At 39.5% G+C, this 20,482-nt stretch overlaps 1 protein-coding gene across 2 annotated transcripts in view; it reads right to left on the bottom strand.

Moving 5' to 3' along the window:
- The window catches only part of ADAMTS6 (ADAM metallopeptidase with thrombospondin type 1 motif 6), a 292,975-nt gene that overhangs the window by 155,861 nt on the left and 116,632 nt on the right, over nucleotides 1-20,482 (bottom strand). For both annotated transcript variants that reach the window (XM_067568533.1, XM_067568534.1), the window contains exon 10: nucleotides 10,274-10,420. In XM_067568533.1, the coding sequence (XP_067424634.1) occupies nucleotides 10,274-10,420 (147 nt within the window). The remainder of the gene's footprint in view (nucleotides 1-10,273; nucleotides 10,421-20,482) is intronic.

Here is a 20,482-nt window from a genome sequence, read left to right as displayed (position 1 = left end):
GAGTTTTTTTTTAAATCTAACTTCTCTGTGTGTATGCCATGAACATAACAATGATGGGACAAACAACAGAACCAGGGTGAAAAGAATGGAGTTTGTAGTGCCAACATAATCTAAACCGGTACTGGAGCAACAGTCAGAATTGATACTGAGAGAGCTATACTGCACTTCGATGGTATCAAGAGTGAAGCTGAAAAGACAACATGAGTTGCTGCTGCTGTAACCATTATCTCTGCATACCAGCTCAGTGCCCAAGCCCCAGTACCAAGACCTCAGGTTTCAGCAGTAGCTATACTGAGATGCAAAATCTCTTTGCCTCTCTAACAGTGCAGGGAAGCCACTCGTGTTGTTGAGGAAATCTTAGTTAGGGATCCAAGCTCTGAATTTTCTTTACAGAAAGTTTATCAGAATTTCCTGAGCCTGGGGCTGAAGTCTTAGCTGACAAGGCTCAAGGGGAGGTAGACCATATGCTGACAAGAGCACTTCTGGAGATAGGCATGTTATGTACAGGAGGATCAGACACTCTAGGGTCTGAAGAGAGTCTCATAGATTTGTCCATTTAAAACATTTGGAGACGAGCTTTCTGGATTTTAAGGTCTTCTTTGAAAAGTATATTATGCACATTTCCTAGAGATGTCTGATCCCCCAAACAGAACAGACATCTTGTGTTCCCATCATTAATGGGGATAGCATCCTCGTGTGAGGAGCTGTTCTTGAATCCAGGGGATTCAGGATTAGGTGTTTCTAAACCCCAGTACCAGGAAAGAAAAAATATAAAAGTTCCTAGTAGAAGGAAACCTATAAAAAAACTGTTGTCAAGGGGCAAAAAACTAACCTATTGCACTAACAACTAACTGGGGGAGGTCTGTATACACACAAAAAACAGAACCAGCAGTTAATGAAAACATGGATAATGAATGTCTTTACCTCAGAGCCCACAGCAGTGAAAAGGACTCCAAGGACACATGCACAGACACAACTGACACTGCTGACCAAAAGACTCTTCTCTTGGGCATATGGGACACATGCATTCTATAAGTGGAAAACATATATGAAATACATATAAATACAATTGCTTGAAGGACTGTCACTTTTAATGCCACGCTAGGGACTGTTTTCCTGTCTGGGGTGCCCTATTCTTTGTCAATCTGTTTTCTGACACAAGGTTGAGGGTCGACACCTATTGCACCCTATAAAAATCAGTCATAGAGTTTAAGGTTTGAAGGTACCACAAGATCATACAGTCTGGCCTCCTGTATATCACAGGTTACCAACACTGCACAGCACCCACACACTAAACCCAACAACTGAAATTAGATCAAAGTATTATAACCCACAGGAGACTAAACTATTATATGCCACAGGCAGAGAATAGGTGGGACGAAGGTGCACCAAAGCTCAAGGCCCCTGCAATGGAGGGAAATGATTAAGTGAGATATACCCAGATAATCCTGGCAAGTGACCTGCATCTATATGCAAAACAAAAAAAACCCAAGTCCACTGCCAATCTAACCTGGGAGCAAGAGCCAGGCAGCCAAGCACCTGAGAGAGAGAATGCTACCTTAGGAACACAAGATATAAACCAGAAGTGAGCCTCGGTGCTGCTAAGCTCTACTCCCTACCATCACAAGCAACACCATCATATAATCACATTCATAAACTTGTCCAGCTCTCTCAAAACTAATTAAGTTGTTTGCCACCAGAATTCCTATTGGGAGGCTGTTCCAGAATCTCACTCCTTTGATGATAAGGAACCCTCTTCTAATTTTCAGCCTGAATTTGTTCATGGCCAGTTTATACCCTTTTGTTCTTGTGCCAATATTGTTCGTTAGCTCTTCACTCCTCTGGTTTCACCCTCCTGATATACTTAGAGAGAGCAACTGTATCAGTTCCCTTTTAGCCTTCTTTTTGCTACGTAAACAAGCCAAGCTCTACCAGTTTCCTCTCATAAGATAGGCCATCCATTCCCCTGATCATCCTTGTAGCTCTTTGTATCTGTTCCAGTTTGAATTCATCTTTCTTGAACATGAATGACCAGAACTGAACATAATATTCCAGATGAGGCTTACAGTGACTGGTACAACAGCATTAACACTTCATTATCTCTACTGGAAATGCCTCATCTGATACACCCTAGTATTGCATTAGCCTTTTTCACAGCCACATCACATTGGTGGCTCATAGTTATCTTGTGAACAATCCACACACTTACTCTCTCTCCTCTTCTGTCATTTCCAACTGATGATCACCCAGCTTGAAGCAGAATTTCTTATTAATAGACCCTAAGTGAATTATCTTGCACTTTGTACTATTGAATTTCATCCCTTTTCTGTCACTCCAGTCTTCAAGGACATCCAGATCTTCCTGTATAATATTCTGATCATCTTCTGTATTGATGATACCTCCCAATTTTGTATCACTAGCAAATTTCGTTAGCACACTCCTACTTTTTGTGCCAATCTCATTAATAAAAATATTGAATAAGATTGTCCCAAGACCAATCCTTGAGGAACTCCACTATAACCTCCCTCCACTGCGATAGTTCACCTTTTAGCATAACCTATTTCCCCTTCTCCCATTTAGCCAGTTCTTTATCCATTTTACAGTACTTGTATTAATCCCCATCTTCCCTAATTTCCTAATAATTTCCCATGTGGTACCGTGTCAAATGCTTTACTGAAGTCCAACTATATTAGATCTACTTCACTTGCCTTATACAAAAAATCAGTTATTTTCTCAAAGAAGGAAATCAGTTTAGTCTGGCATGATATACCTTTGGGTAAACCCACATTGCATTACATCAACTTTACCAGTTGAAGGCCAGAAGAAGGGGTTCAGGAAAGATTATTATTATTACAACAATCTTTCCTGAACCCCTCCTCTGGCCTTCAAACAACCCCCCAGCCTCTCCAAGCTCAACATCAGAAGCAAACTCCCCACAGACCAGGACATACCAACTCAAAGCAGCACAAGACCCTGTCAGAACAACAGATGCAAAATCTGCAGACATACCTCCACTGCTACAACGATCAATATCCCCCACAACACACCTTTCAAGATCCATAAGTCCTACCCATGCTTATCACAACATGTGATGTACGTCATCTAGTGCACTAAAGGTCCCAATAACAACTATATATGTGAAACTAGACAATCACTATGCTCTCGAATGAACTCATGCAGGAAAATAATAAAAGAAAAAAAACATCATATCACCTGTTCACAAAGCTACCACTCTGTATCTGACCTGTCAGTCTTCATCTGCAAAGGAAACACTTTCAAACAACACTTTCAAAAGATGAGCCTGGGAGCTTAAATTTATAACTTTGCTAGACACTAAAAATCATAATAATAAAGATACTAAATGCATGGCTTATTACAACAATCTATAACCCATTAACTCCCCTTTTTTCCTATGACTACAGAGGTGTTAACAGGCCACTTCACCTTGAATGATCCCATAGAATATGTGCTAACTATTTATGCTAACCTGTTCAATCTTGTACTTAGCTGTGACACTCTGAGTACCTTTTCTAGACCTGAAGAAATGCTCTATATAGCTCGAAAGCTTGTCTCTCTTACCAACAGACGTTTGTCCAATAAAAGATATTACCTCACTCACTTTGTCTTTCTAATATTCTAGGGTCTACATGGCTACTACAACACTGCATACAACAATTCCCCATAGTATTTATTTCTCTAATAATATTAAAGAGATCTCTTACCCATATCTAAGTTTGACTGGAAGAGTCACCACGCTCTTACCGTATTAAAACCTCTTTTTACAATTCTTCCCCAAAGTGATTTTGACCCAAACAGATTCTGTTTTGTCCATATTTTCAGTTCTTATTTGTTTACATTTTACTGCAACATTGATGTAAAATGCTACCCCACCACGTTTACCTTTATCCCTATCTCTCCTAAACAGCACATACCCTTCAATACTTGTATTCCAGTCGTGAGTACCATTCCACCGTGTTTCTGTTATCAGTAATATCTAGGACAACAAGAGTTCTGTGGTACTTTAAAGACTAACAAATTTAGTTGTGGGTCAGGACAAAGTATTTTTGGGAGATCACTGATGGGTTGTAGTTTTCTCAGGAAGTCAGTGGTATCACGAAGATAGCTAGGAGTGCTGGTGGCATAGGGGCTGAGGAGAGAGTCCTATCCTGTAGCCTGATATCAGTGATCTCCCAGAAAATACCATCCTAGCCACTATGGATGTAGAAGCTCTCTATACTAACATTCCACATAAAGATGGACTCCAAGCCATCAAAAACACTCTCCCAGATGATCATATGTCACACCTCACAGCTGAACTTTGTGACTTTGTCCTGACCCACAACTACTTCAGATTTGGAACCAATCTATACCTCCAAGTCAGTGGCACAGCTATGGGCACCCGCATGGCCCCACACTATGCCAACATTTTTATGGCTGACCTCGAACAACGCTTCCTCAAAACTCGTCCCTTAACACCTCTCCTTTACCTATGCTACACTGATGACATTTTTATCATCTGGACCCACGGGAAAGAGTCCCTCGAAGATTTTCACCCAGATTTTAATAATTTCCATCCCACTATCAACCTTAGCCTGGACCAATCCACACAAATAATCCACTTCCTGGACACTACAATAAAAATAAAGGATGGGCACATTAATACCACCCTATACCGAAAACCAACTGACCGCAATGCATATCTTCATGCCTCCAGCTTCCACTCTGGACACATTACACGATCCATTGTCTACAGCCAAGCCTTAAGATACAACCGGATTTGCTCTGATCCCTTAGACAGAGACAAACACCTACAGGATCTCTATGAAACATTCCTAAAACTACAATACCCACCTGGAGAAGTAAAGAAACAAATTGACAGAGCCAGACGGGTACCCAGAAGTCACCTACTACAGGACAGACCCAAAAAAGAAAACAACAGAACCCCACTGGCCATCACCTACAGTCCCCAGCTAAAATCTCTCCAACACATCATTAAAGATCTACAACCTATCCTAGCAGATGATCCATCTCTCGCTCAGGCAGTGGGCAGCAGACCCATCCTGCCTTACAGACAGCCCCCCAACCTGAAGCAAATACTCACCAGCAACCATACACCCTATAAAAAATCCCACCCAGGGACCTATCCCTGCAACAAACCCCGTTGTCAGCTCTGCCCACACATCGTCTCTAATGACATCATCACTGGTCCTAACCACATCAATCACACCATAAGGGGCTCATTCACCTGCATATCCACTAATGTTATATATGCCATCATGTGCCAGCAATGCCCCTCTGCCATGTATATTGGCCAAACTGGACTATCACTACACACAAGGATAAATGGACACAAATCAGACATAAAAAATAATAACATCCATAAACCAGTGGGAGAACACTTTAATTCCTCAGGGCATTCTGTCTCTGACCTGAAAGTTGCTGTACTTCTCCAAAAAAACTCCAAAAACAGATTTCAAAGAGAAACTGCTGAATTAGAAATGATCTGCAAACTTGACACATTCAAACTGGGTTTAAACAGAGACTTGGAATGGCTATCTCACTACCGAAGGTAAATTACTTTGCTCACCCATTCTCACCTCCTACTCAATGGTCGTCATTAGGTCTTAAGTACCGGACTCCACCTCCCCCATTGTTCTCAATGCACCTGGATACCTATAAGATACCTCTGTGTTACCTATTTTCCGTATTACTGCATCTGAAGAAGAGAGCTAAGTCTCTCGAAAGCTTATGTCTACAAATATTAAATTTGTTAGTCTTAAAAGTGCCACAGAACTCTCGTTGTCTTTGCTGTATACAGACTAACACGGCTACCCCTCTGGAACAGTAATATCTAGTTTGACCTCCTGCATTAGTCATTCCCGTTCCTCCATTTTATTGTCCAGATTCCTTGCATTTGTGTACAAGCATTTTGGTTGTTTCCCCCAGCATTCACCCAGTTTTTTAGCTAGATTAGGCATAATCCTTTCATTAACTGTATCACCTACTTGACTAGTACTCCAATCAATATTTGTACTTTCTTTCTCCTTGCTGTCCACACTCTTACTTCATGGTATTCCATCATCCCTTACTATATCTTCATTTAGCTCAGCAGTTCTCAAACTGTGGCTCAGCAACTCAAAGTGGTCGTGACCCCATTTTAATGGAGTTGTCAGGGCTGGCATTAGACTTGCTGGGGCACAGGACTGAAGCCCAAGCCCCACCACACAGGGCTGAAGCCAAAGCCTGAGGACTTCCGCCCTGGGTGGCAGGGCTCAGGCTTCAGCTTCAGTCTTGGGCAGTGGGGCTCAGGTTACAGCCCTCCCCGCCCCAGCCCAGGGCTGAAGCCTTTAGCCTTCAGCTTTGGCTCACCCGCCCAGGGTGGCAGGGCTTGGGCTTCAGTCCCCCTTCCTGGGGTTGTGTAGTAATTTTTGCTGTCAGAAATGGGTTACGGTGCAATGAAGTTTGAGAACCTCTGATTTAGCTCATTATCCTCCTCCTATGTACTGAAACAGGCATGAAGATTTTCCAAGATTTCCCAAACTTCTCCCCTCATCTCCTAGTTTAAAAACTTTCTTATCAGTTGTGCCAGCCTTGATCCCAGAAGATTAATACCCAAGGTACTCAAGTGGAGTCCATCAATTGAGAAGACTCTTCTTTCTGTGAATGCCTCCAATCACTGATCATCCCAAAACCTTCCTCATAACACCAATCCTTGAGTTATCTGTTGATCTTTATTATCTTGTCACACCTTTGCCCTCCTTCTAAAAGGACCAGAAATATTCCACAGAAGATGACCTGACCTTCCATTTAGTGTTTTACCCAGCCAAGCATAGTCTTCCTTGACCAGTGGGAAGAGAGAATAAGTTCTCCTGGCACTAGTTAGGATAAATTATCTTCCTGTTGCTCCAGAATACATGCCATCCCCAGTAGCAGCACTGACATTATTATTAAATATGCAGAGTTCACCCTTCTCTTGAGATTGGAGATCCAGATTGTTTTATTCATTCTCCCTATCCTCATCTTTGTCCTTTATCCCTTACTCCTCCTTGTCATGTCTGTTGTCTCTCTGGTCATCCTCCAACTTGGGTGAAATCTTGCTAACCAGTATCTGGTTGAGCTGATATCTTCCATGTGGTATTCAGTGGCTCCTGCTTGGCAATTTCACCTTTGCAATGAGGGGAGCTGTGCTTGTCCTTTTGTCTCATTCTTTGTTTACTTTTAAAGTCTGGAAGGCACAGTGCAAAACTCTATGATGTCTGGACTGTAGTTTTTGGAAGGAGCAGTGGAACCCAGCCTGGAGGCACAGGAAGAGGAAGCTGAAGACAAGGTCCTACCCCAGTAGCAACTGGACAGGCTTCTGCTCCATAGTACTTCCGCCTGAGGAGGGAAGGGACCACAGGCATCCCAACTGGGTTTGCCCAGTGCAGATGGGAAGCACTTGCCATTCTTTCCTTTGTTTGTTCCTCTCTACTCTTGGAAGAGAAGTGATGCTGGTTCTTTGTCCCCAGTCTCCTTCCTGTCCCTGAGAGAAGCTAGGCGTGCTCATCTTTCCAAACTTGGTGAGCATCTGCTGGCAGAAGCTACAGCATTTTAATGCTTAAAGTCTTAATTTTAATCGTCTAGAATATTAATGAAATTTCCAGATAGTATAATCTGGCAGGAATTACAAACACAAGTGACAATACAGAATTAATGCAAAGAAAACAAGAGAAATTAGCAAGACCTGATTCACCATAATGATCATGCAGTTTTATGTCAGTATAAATCCATTGATTTTAATGGCATTCCACTGGCATAAAACTGGAGCATGTATTGATGAATGAAGTCCATGGAGTGAAAAAGAGTGAAAGAGGTACTAGTAGTCAGTGAGTTTGCAATATGATATGGTAATAAGTTTAAAAGACTACTGCATCATTGGGCTGCATACACAGAGGCATTATGTCATGAGATAAGGAAGCGATTCATAGATTTTAAGGCCATAAGAGACCATAATTACTATGTATTCTGACCTTCAACATAACACAGGCCACAGAATTTCACCTAACGGTTCTTATATCAAGCCCATAACTAAGAAACGGCCTCTGCTGTGTCTCTGATATGACAAAGTGTGGAATACTTTGTTCATTTGTTGACAGCTCTTTTCCAGAATAATATGGACCAACTTGATGGAGTTAGAAGAGCACAACAAAAAATGTAAGATAACACCACTTGTAGTGGAATGGATGTGGTAAAAGTAAATAAACAAAAAGTTCTACAAAAAAAAAAAAACACTCGAAACTTTAATTAAGGCTGACTATCAAGAAAGAGCTTCCAGACAGTGAGATCTGTTAGGTCCCAAGTGAAGGAGTGGATGCCATATTACTTGGCACAGTTAAACCTAGACTGCACAATACAAAAGAAATGTACTATAAGGTAAGTCTTGAATTGATTGACAGGAACATGAACAAGTTGGTAGCTCTAGTAGGTTTTTTCTATATTTAACTTCCCTGAAACTATGATATATAAATCCAAGATAGTATTCAATAAATCCACTTGTCTGTTGCATTGGAAAATTGATTGTGTTCCCAGAAATCAAGATCATAAATATGTTTGTTCACTAGCTGAGTGGTGCTAGCACTGATTGCACTGAATTAGCCATTCCACTGCTTGCCCCCTAAAAAAATTCCTGCCAAATATATGTATTTTAAATCCTCTAAGTAATATATTTTAAATCCTCTAAGTAATTCTTCTGTGATTCTCAGTACAATCCTATCTCTTCTGTCTGTCTTTCACATTGAGAAGTCCTCTCTTCATTTTATATCATGTACAGCACAGAGCACATTGTTAGCACTTAATATGTATTAATAATTATTTTTAAAAATAGAAGCAAAATCCCTATATAGCCAAATCATCATGCAAATGTAGTTTGACAACACAACTGTAGGATTCTAATGTCTAAGGGCATATCATTCTGTTCTATGAACCTACCTACCTTCACAAAATGTATCTAAGGACATTCCATAGAAGAAAATAAAAGGCATGGATGATAAGCACAATCAAATTTGACAGAGATGCTTTGCATTGCCTATGCCAGTCCCAAGATCACTGGAGCAGAAAGGTAAATAAGATCCATGCTTCTGTTCCCATCCTTGTTTCCTGTAATAGGAATCCCTAGTTGGTGGAGGGCCAGTATATATATCTTTACACTCCTGCTCCTGGCCCCCCTACACGGAATGACTGAACGGGTTTGGCCAGACTATCTTATGCTCTAGGAATCACAGGGCAATGGAATGTCCCATTGGTAGCTACCACTACTAACAGCTCTGGGGCTGTTGTAAATCGCATTGGGGCCAAACTGGCTCCAGCCAACCTTGGGATCGGGAGAGTGGAAAAGTTGCTTCTGCTCCCCCAACTCTTGGTTCTTGCACTAAGTGTATCTCAACCATACCTAAGGGTCTGACCAATAGTGCAACTTTGATTTATGTGAGAAGTTGTTATGCAAATAACCCAACTGAACTCAACTGAATTAAATATATTCAGAGAAAATGTAGCAATGACAAGTTCCAGTTGAGTTGCATTTAAATTATAGTTAATTATGAGTTGAAATAAACTATACGACAGCTAGTGAAAATGGCGGGGCTCAGAACTCCTCAGGATTCAGCCATAAAAAAGATTGTAATATTCATAAAGGGGAATTGCATAACAGTTTCAAGACTCTTTTAAGAGCTACTGTATATCATTCAAAGAGATAGCCATTGATCTCACAGAGGTGACATTTCTGCCTCTTTCAAGGTTCAGTATTTAGTTGTTGGGGTTTTTCGTTTTGTTTTACTAAGACAAACTTTGAAATCTCTGTTCCACCATTGCAATCCAAAACAATATAGTATTTTAATCAAACTATGGCTAGTATTCAGATAAATAGAACAGAAATCTAAGCACTGCCTGACATCACTACTCATTTAACAAAACAATCCTTCTCACTAACCTTAAAAAAAAACAAACCAAAAGCAAGCCCTCTCACCTCTATTCCCCATCCATGGTTTTAATGAAATAATTAAATATGTCCAGCAGACTCTAAATGAAACAATTCAAAAAAAGGGATGGGAGGGGGAAGCACTTTCCACAACACAAAGAAATTACCTATGATGTAACAAGGCAGAAGTAATTCACCATATATCTACACAATCTACAGAATGTGAATTAATGTAAATCACTGCATCTCCACCAACAATTTATTCCAATGAGTATGAAATTTTGGAGCAATTCATTTTCTCTCTCTCCAGAGATTACTTACTCTAAAAAGCTGGTGATGTAGTCCCGGCTACAGGCTGACCAGGAGAAGGGGTTGGTGTTTGCTGTAATGTGAGCTGCCATAAGTTTTGCTGCTTCATGGCCTTTGGTCCCACAAGAATTTCCAATTCCATCATGGTTCATACCAAAGCTGTCCAAAAGAGAAGAAAAAAAGAGGACCATTACTTTCCTATGGTACCAGACAACAATCATACCATTATGTGAATTCCACAAAAACAGAGTTTGGAATTGGAAGGCCATGCTCAGTTGGTGGAAGAGGATTGAAACAAGTTATGCATGATTAATTCAGACTAAACTCTGTACAGTTTAGTCAGAAATTAGAATACTATGCAATTATGTTGTTTCATACAAAGATATCAAAGCATTACATAAGTCTCACAATAGGACTGTGAGATAAAAAAAAGGGACTCATACTTCAGTACTTATTTGGGAGTTTTGCCTGAGTAAGGACTACAGGTCAGTACCTGCTCTTACACTAAGATCAGTAAACACAGACAGAGAGAGGCTGGGTGATATTACCAAGATCACACAGTGAGTCAATGAGTCCAGAATAGAACTTAGGCAGCCTAACTACTAAAAAATGTGTGTTCCCTGTATGCATCCATTTATATAGTGGCCTTGATCCTCTGGTTTTCTAAGTCTGCTTTGTGGTGGTCCTCAAATGCAAAGCAGTCTTAAACCCAGTAGAAACAGCCCCTTCAGAATTCCACCAGTGAAAGGGAATAATTGGGTGGTGCAGGGCCAGCAAAATGATTCATATCCCACCCCTTCCTAACACTCAATGTAGCTGACAAGGTTACAGAAAAAGGATGTTCCCAAAGATCCTTGGATGCTGAAACAGCCTGTTGGACTTGTAGGTGGCCAGCATAATGTAGAACAGCCAAATCATCACCAAACTAAAGCTAAATCCATAAGAACTCTGCTTTAACAGACTACCTAAAGACAAATGTTTACTTTTATACATAAAATTAACCTTTAAAATTAAATAACTACTGTATTTTATATATAACCCATTAGTGAAATATTCAGTTTGTCAGTACTGTGATTGACATGATATACATTAATCAAAATATTAAAGAGAACATAAAAAGGTGCTCTTTTTTAATTAATTGTATAATTTTTTTTAAAAGCATCTTCCCTGTCTATGTTTGCGCGTGCGCGGGGGGGAGGGGAGGGGGGGGGGCTGGAGTCAGTTGGGGTATGGCAAATTTTCTTAAATATTCAGCTATCACGAAATAATTTCTCTTTTCCACCCAAATGTCATTCAAGATCAAGGGCTTGTTATATTCAGTCCTGGATCAGTGACAAATTTAAGATGTGATATTTCACAAGCCATTAGAAATAGCAGATTTCATAACTCATGGGAAGAGACAGAAAGAAAGTAGCAAGAATGAAATATTCAACCTTCCCACCTCAATCATTATGAAATTATGAAAATTATGAAAATGATGCAAGTTAATTCTTTATCACGGTGTACATAACTGTAATTATACATGTAGTCTGAAGATTTTTTGTAATACTATAAATTAAGGTTACTCACCTGTAACTGGAGTTCTTTAAGATGTACTCTGTATATTCAGACTCATGAGATATGCCAACTGGACAGCTCTGATGGTGGAAAATTTTGATAATATTGCCTATTGGCGCACGCTTGCATGCCTTCTTGTTCCTTCTTTCAGTGTTCCTCAATATTCTGAGGGCAAGGTTATAAAAGAGGGATAACTCTCTTACCCCTTCAGTTTCTTCTACCGCTTCCCAAAAGTCCGAGACTGTGTAGAGCTCCACATTACAGCTCTATACATTTCTGTTAAGTGGAATGCATCTAAGCTATACCATTGATGTTGCCTTGGTCCTTGTGGAATGGGACCTAATCTCTTAAGGCATAGATGCCAATAAGGAGGCATCCTCTATACACAGTCTAGCCCATTTTGATGTTTGAGAAACAATTGTTTGACCTCTTTTGTTATTACCATAAGTTATGAATAAATTTGGAGATTTTTGGAATTGTCTTGTCCTGTTAAGATAATATACTAAAACCCCCTTAGCATCTAAACTTTGTAACCTATTTTCATGTGCATGTGGTCTTAGAAAAAACACTGGCAGGTTAATTGGCTGATTAATATGGAATTCATACGGTACTACTTTAGGTAGGAACTTGGGATGGCGATGTAGGACAACCTTATCTTTATGGAATACAGAAAATGGGTCAGCCATGAGGGCTCACAGGTCACTCACTCTTCCTGCTGATGTCGTAGCTATGATGAAAGCTGTTTTAACTGAAAGATGAAATGAAGAACATTCTCCCTTTGGCTAAAAGTGAGGCTTCATGAACTGCATAAGAACTATGTTAAGGTCCCATGTCAGTGGAGGTTCCTTGAATGGTGGATAGATATTAATTAACCCTTTCATAAATCTTGAAACTGTCTCATGTATGAACATGGATTTGTTTTTGGTCAATGAGTGATACACTGATATTGCTGCTTAACGAACCTTAATTAATGCTAAAGAATGACCTGAAACTTTCAGCCATAGCATAGTATAGCTGCGAATGTTGTCTAGAGGAATGTTCTTGACAGTAGAGGTACCTCTGAGAAAATAAAGACTAAGAAAATGAGGATGGATACAGTTGTCAGTGATACCTGAACACAGTTACCTAGGTCTTCTCCTAGGCTGCTGATACACTCACAAAGATCTAGCTGCAGATCTAGTGACTGTCTCTTCTTCAAGAACCTTCATCCACTTTACTGCTAAATACACCATTCCCTTCAAAGAGAAGCTCCTTCACTTCAGTATTTGTCCCTGAAGAGAGTCCAGATGACCTAATCCATGAATGATTCTTGAGAGAGATGGCTTCTAGGAGAAACAACCAAGGAAACAAATGTTGTTCTTAAACTGTGTTTTGCAACAACCTGTCCTTTAGACATGAGGGCTTTGGCTAATTTTCTTGGAATCTCGTAGATGGATTTTGCAAATTCCACCATCCTTTCCCAACAACAGTATTGGTTGCATGCAATTACAGTCTGGTAATCTGACATTCTTACATCCAATGTTTCAGATTAAAATACTTTTTTGCCTGAAACATCCATTTTCTTGCCTTCTTTATCAGAAGGTGCAGATTATATCAGGCCATGCTTAGACCTTTGGGCTGCAGCTTCATCCAAATGCAAGTTCAGAACTGGATAGGTGTAAAAAAAGTGGTAATTAAAAGTAAAAGTGGTAATTAATAACTGCCTTTTTCAACACTGCCTGAACAGAAGTGGAAATGGACCATATTATTGCTTTTGCAGGCTACCAGGGCCCATCTAAAACTGATGGGAGGCTACTGGGAAGCTTGAATGTGTGTTTAGTCTTCATATGTTTTCTCTGTGTTGCTTTTATCCTAAATTAAATGTTCTCTGCTTTGAAAGAGCTGTTTTGCTACTTGTAACCACTGGCATACATTTCTCATAACCCTAGGAGAGAAAGCAAAGCACAGATGCTGGACTTTAATCAGAGTGAAGAACAAGGGAGAGGCAGCCTAAAACCTCACTCAGGAGGAAGAGGGACCTGGATTCTGGCCCAGAGAGAAGTGATGTCTAGAGGCCTAAAACCTAACGGGGCATTCCTTGAACAGACCAGGCAGGGGGTGAAAGGTGCAATTACCCCCAAAGCTGTGACAGTCCCTTCTGCAGAAGTGTCTGCTGATGCTTCTCTCCAGAAGTATCAAGGGCTGAAGTCAATCTGTGTTCACTCATGGATCAAGAAATGTACCAGTTATTGAGGGTTTCATTTCATGCCTGATGTGGCTGTAGAACTTGAAGTCTATTTTGCCACTCTTTGTGTGCCCTCGCGGTGAAAATACTGCAGATTTGAGCATCCTGAGGGAAAGTATCCCTTCCACAGGCAGGCTAGGCATCTTGTATCTAATGATGGAAATGATGATCTAATGATGGAAAGACTGCTGGGCAGGAGGCAGACTTTTAAAAAATATGGCTTCTTGAACTTTCAATTCACTATCAGATCCTAATAGCAGAACCAAAGTCTTAACTTCAAATAACTACTTAGAAAAAAAATTAAAAAGAAAAGAAATAAAACCCGACACTAAAAGCTAAAATCTACCTTACAGGAGTAATAGACATTATTCAAGCTAAGAATCTGGGTCAATGGCCCAGTTACAGTTCCTAATCCAGCCCCTATGGCAATTGAAAGGAACTGATGTGGCTGATGCACCATGCCCCCTTTTATAGCCTCATCTTCAGAATCCTTAGGAGCAGTGAGGGAAAAGGATGGGAGCACAAGAGTGCTCCTGCAGGTACAACTATCAAAAAGTTCCACTACAAGATCTGCACCATTGGTGCATTTTATGGGGGAATATGCAGTGGACAATAAAGGAAGAGCAGATGTTTTCAAATTAGATACCATATCTAGACAACTAAAGAGAATCTTTAATCTAATTCACTTTTTGTTCTTAAGCAATCTGGATGTAAAACATGGTCAACTCATTATTATGAACATCATTGTTTTATTAAACAAGTTACACTTTATTTTTTATAAAATTTGTGTAGCCTTTATTCTTCACTGCAAAGTTTTAAAAGGCATTGTGTTTGTTCCAGTATTGTACAAAGAGAATAATTTAAATCTTCAAAAATATAGCATACTTTATACAATTGAGAAATATCATATTAATATTATTTAGGATAACTGAATTCTACTTAAGGACTAAATTGAAAAAAATCAAGGAATTACCAAAATAAAAATTACGATTACTGTAAAATGTAAATAGGACTCTAAATTATGTCTTTCCATAGTGACAATGAGAAATTTGCAAGAAGAGGGAGGGAGAAAAAGGGGAATGTTTCATCAATAATCTGTTCCAATCAGAAAAAAGAGTGTGAATTTGCACAAAAAACACCAGTATGGAATACTAGGATTTCTTTTACCATGTCAGAGCTCTGAAATTTAAGTGGTCTGCTCAACAAGATCTCTATGACCATATCTGGCAAGGTTGTTTACATGTTATTTTTATGCCAGCTAATAGAATAATTATTTATAAACTGTTTATAGAGGGTAATCTCGTTGAAGCAGAATCTATCCCCATTTTTTATTTTTTTACAGCAATACATTGTCAGCACTTGGTTTTCTAACATACTCTCCACATCATGATTTAGACAGCATCCTGCCCTTCATGTTTATGTAGAATTCATGACAGTTATCCATGCGAATAAAAATACATGCCACTTAGTCAATTCAACTTGTACTCTTCACTGTATACCACAATAAAACCTTAACTCTCATACTAAAATATATATTCAACATATTCTTTACATTCAAGTCTAACACTCCTTATTTTCCATTTGTTGCTATCTTATTACGATCCAGAAGCAAATATCTAACAATCATTTATAGTTTTCTAATTAGTAATATATAATATTTGAGGCTGCATATATTCTTTTGTCCGATATCCAACATTTCTTCTCCCCGTATATTTCCAGATTATATTATAAAGGGGCCAGTAATAGTTCCATAGTTAAGGCTGAGTTGAATTTTGCACTTGTGACATTATGAAGAGAAGAATTTTTTTAAAAAAATCTGATGTGGTCTTAAAAATCATATTAATTTAATTTGGTACCACAAATGATATACATTAATCATAATTCTATGGTTGTTTGCTCTGAAGTGACACCATGCGAGTTAAGGTTGTTTGGGTGTCTTCCCTCTGCATTTTTATGCCTTAATATATTTGGATTTATTTTAAGTTTTACCTTAACTATGAATTTTCTGGGTTTGGAATGCATATTTTGGGGTTCATTAAAATATCTCTAATTTTTTCCCCTAATTGCTATTGGTATTCTTAACTTCAACTTTCTTAACATAGTTTGTCTCTCAAATTTTAAAGTAAATGAACACAAACACAGTTGAACAATACATCTTTTTTTAATATGTATAATGGTCACCTACTTGAGCATAATCCTGTGTTGTGATACTTATGAAGCACTTTAAAATACAATCAAGTCTGATCCACTAAAAAAAATATAGTCAACTCAGAAACATAAACTTTGCAGCAGAGCAATGGCAAACTCATATTCACATCTTAAGGAATGACACAGGGCAAAATTTTCTTCCTGGATCTGCACTGTGGATAACTAGCCTTCACTCATCCCACAAGTGGAACACCCAGTAAAGTCAGTGAAGATGCTCCACAAGGGAATGTGAATATGCAACAGTGATCAACAGTACTGTGGGTCAGAGAAGTAAGTTTTGCCTTTAATCATGAAACAACCTTTTGTGCTCAGATCTCCTTTGGAAATATGAAGCTGGCATTCATGTTGCACTGAGCATTAGTGTAACCTTTCTTTTCACCTCCATTTATTCAGCTCTACTTATGGTTTTGTTAAGATCCGTGAAATGTTACTAAATTCCCTTTCCTTGAATATAATATATTAATGTAAGACTAATGATTTTAGTATCTCATAATCCTAAACTTTAAACTATATTTTCCACATATCACAAGATTTGAATCTTATTTCACATCACAGAAACCCAGAATTGTTTTTCTAGCCTCACATTTATGACATTTCAGTCTATTTGGCAATAAATCGTTAAAGCTGAAGTCCCAATTAAGTGTTTTTGTATATTGACATAAGTTGTGTGATTTTACAACTGCAATATAACATGAGGTAGACACAAGACATAATAAAGGAAATCGCCATTTCTTGAACCCCAAAAGAAATATAGAAATGAATATATTTTCATTTAATGATTATTCTATATTTTACCAGTTAAGTCAGCTGCTCTTTAAGATGAAGTGATTCTTCTATAAGCAATAGGGCAAGAAACCACGACTTGGGCTAAGTCGACCATTGGAATTCAAGCAGGGACTGTCTTAAAATGGCCTCATAGACTCTCATTGGTTGGGCTGACCTTAAGAGACAACTGTCTGCTAGTGGAGTTTCTAATTCACACATAGATTACTTACACTATCATGTACTGTTGAGCTGGTGAACTTGGTAGCAGGATTTCAAATACCATCCACAGGTTTGATATGGTCTTTCAGTCCTCCCATGACTCTTTCATTCATAATTGGGTACCAATCCATCCATCATTGACTGCTGGAGACAGGTTTATTGGAGACCCAAATGACAGTTGGTGGTAGTTGGTGCTAGATGCAATTTGGGCTTTGATATGCATGCCCCTATTCTTTTAGGTTGCCATTTGGAACTCAATTCCCCTGTCATTATTCAAGCATGCCTTCCGCCAGTTTAATTTAACAGCTGTTTGCACTGCCATACCTATACACTCCCCTGGGATAAGAAAGGGATTTCCCTAGATTACTGCACTCCAGGAAATCTCTCAGTACTAGAGTTAAGGACCCATCACGCAGATGGGATTAGGAGAATCAGGAATATACTCCCACTGCTGCTGAAGAATTGAGGACAGTTTGATAAGATTCAGGAAAATATCTTTAGGAGGACTGTTAGGGACAACGGACCAACTTTGCTAGCCCATCAAAGGGTATGTCTACGATGCAATTAGACACTCACAGCTGGCCTGTGCCAGCTGACTTGGCCTCACGGGGCTTGGGCTAAACAGCTGTTTAACTGGGGTGTAGACATTCCAGCTCAGTCTGCAACCCGAGCTCTGGGACCCTCTCACCTTGCAGGTCATAGGGCCTTGGCTCAAGTCCAAGCCCAAATGTCTACACCGCAGTTAAATCGCCTCTTAACCTGAGCCCCACAAGCCCAAATCAGCTGGCACAGGCCAGCAGCAGACTTTTAATTGCAGTGCAGACATACCCAAAGAGGCAGCAGAGTTAATTAGACCATTTGTCTATCCTGAGTGTATAATGAAGAGGAGTCCCACAACTTCTTCTAATACCCCAGGCACATCATGGTGGTATTAGGCATTTTAAAACAGAGTGTGCATTAGCTGTTTTAAGTTTCCTCACCAAGAAACTCATCAATCCATGGACTCACTCTCTCATTCCCTCTACCTCCTTGCCCTCATCAAAACCTGGCTGATGATATCCCACCTTCCCCAGCCCCACTCAAAACTCACATTTTCCACATCCATCCAGCTCTTTTCTCCCCACTTCCTCCATACAGCTGTTTGGGTCTCCTAGTTTCTTTCCTTCCCTATTCTCTGACTTGGATGCCTGGCTCTCTTAGCTCATACTAATCCACCACCCTTATCCCTGGGGACATCAAACTCCATATTAACAATCAGTTTCCCAGTCTTTCATTTCCTCTCCATCACTTTCTCCAGCTCTCAATCATTCTCTCCATCAATTACCTTAACTGTTCTTTTGATCTTGTTTTCACTTGACATTTCTCTCTTCTTGTCTTATCTTTCAAACTTTGATTCCCTGTTCTCTGTTTCCCTTATTATTTCCTTAAAATTTCCTTAAAAATTACTTGCCCTCCTTCTCTTCCAATCATTCAAGCTTTCGGCTACATCTGACATTGCAGCTGACAGGTGTAATTCCCTGCTCAGGGAGACATACACATGCTAGCTTTGAATGTTTGAACAGGTGCCACTAACGACTCTTTATAGACCAACTTTTTTCCTTCATATATTCCTCCTGGTCTTCACTGTAACTAGCTAGTATCATAACGTATTTCTTTTATCACCAGGGGCAGGCCTTCTTTAGTCACTCCATGCATTAGAAAATAGGGGACAAGTAAGTTGGTGTCCACACACTTCTTAACATTGTTTGACAAACTCGATACATACTAATGTGTGAGGTGGAAACCTCCAATACTAGCCAATTCAGAGTTTTTAAAAAGAGACCTTAAGTATAAAGAAAGGAGACGGCGCCAAAAAGGTAGGGGTATTGGTAGTAGAAAACATAGCTGCAATTCAAAGAAAAAAAAAAACAGTGTCCATAGAACATGCAGGATGGCTGTATCATTGTTCCCGGATTCTAATCCAAATCCGAACTATATGTAGAAACCACTGTTATCACACCAGCTTCGCACCTTAGGTGACCAGACTGCAACAGTAAATATAAGGACACATGGGGGCAAGGGTGGCACAGGAAGCGGGCAGGACCCCAAGTTCCCCACCTCCTGGATCTGGAGCTCCCAGCCGCCAACCCCAAGCTTCCAGCCGCTGTGGGTGGCAGGCAGGACCAGGCAGGAGATCTCAAGCTCCCAGCTGCCACAGGGACTCAGAGCTGTGGGGCCGCCTGCAGCAGCTAGGAGCTCTGGGTCCCCCTGCGGTGGCTAGGAACTGAAGTTTTACCTGAGTCCTGAATATCAGGACAAATGGCATCCTGATTGTACATCGATCGGGACGTAGGACAAAGGATTAAATATCTGGACAGTCCCGATTTTATCGGGACGTCTGGTCACCCTCACACCACCCTAGATATGAATATGATTTGCCTTTTAAATTATATTTACATAGCCTCTCTAAATAAGTGTAAATAGCCTCTCTAAAACCTATATCTTCATGATGTAACAGCACTATAATACATACTGTATGAATGTGTATGTATCACCTGAAGATCTTTTTCTGTTAATAGAGTACACTAAATTCACAGTAATATTGTATATAATTATAAAAGATGTTAATGGGCAAGAATTCCAGGGCTTTTAGTGAATCATAGAAGTTATTTCCTTATGAGTGGAAATATATTTTCCCTTACTCTATCTCCTGCCACTTATGTAAATAATTATAGAAAGAGAAGGAATGATATAAAGAGAGAATGAACTACATGTGTTTTAAATTAGTTTTTCTTACTTTTGTTGCAGTTTTAAACAATTGTTTTTGGATTTGTAATAAATGATCTACCTCAGTGTAAATGCCTGTAAAAATCAGCCTTTTTTCACAGATAAAATAAATGAGGTAATACTTGCCTAATGATTATCTTGCATGATAGGAGGGCTGGAAATAAGTATATACTTCCAACTGCTGATTCTGTTCAGAAGATTGATAGCTTCCATTTTAGTCTATATGGGAATTTTTAGCTGTTGCATCAGTTAATGATTGGAAGAACATGTCATCCATAACTCAGCATTGGTCAATTCATGTAAACAAGGAAGGAGACCTGATGAATCATAATAGGATGTGCCTAGTCATTTAATATTCATAAGAGGCTATTGGTGATGACTGTTTTTGAATGCAGACCTGAAACATTCCAAGACGAATCTTCACTACATTTTATTGTTGTCCCAAAACACCATGTTCTTTCAAAATGACATATGGGTGCTTT

Source organism: Emydura macquarii, unplaced genomic scaffold (genome assembly GCF_026122565.2).
Source record: "Emydura macquarii macquarii isolate MOO-44397 ecotype Brisbane River unplaced genomic scaffold, CSIRO-AGI_Emac_v2 contig_2897, whole genome shotgun sequence".
Lineage (NCBI taxonomy): Eukaryota > Metazoa > Chordata > Testudines > Chelidae > Emydura > Emydura macquarii.
This window is presented reverse-complemented; position numbering and strand designations above follow the sequence as displayed.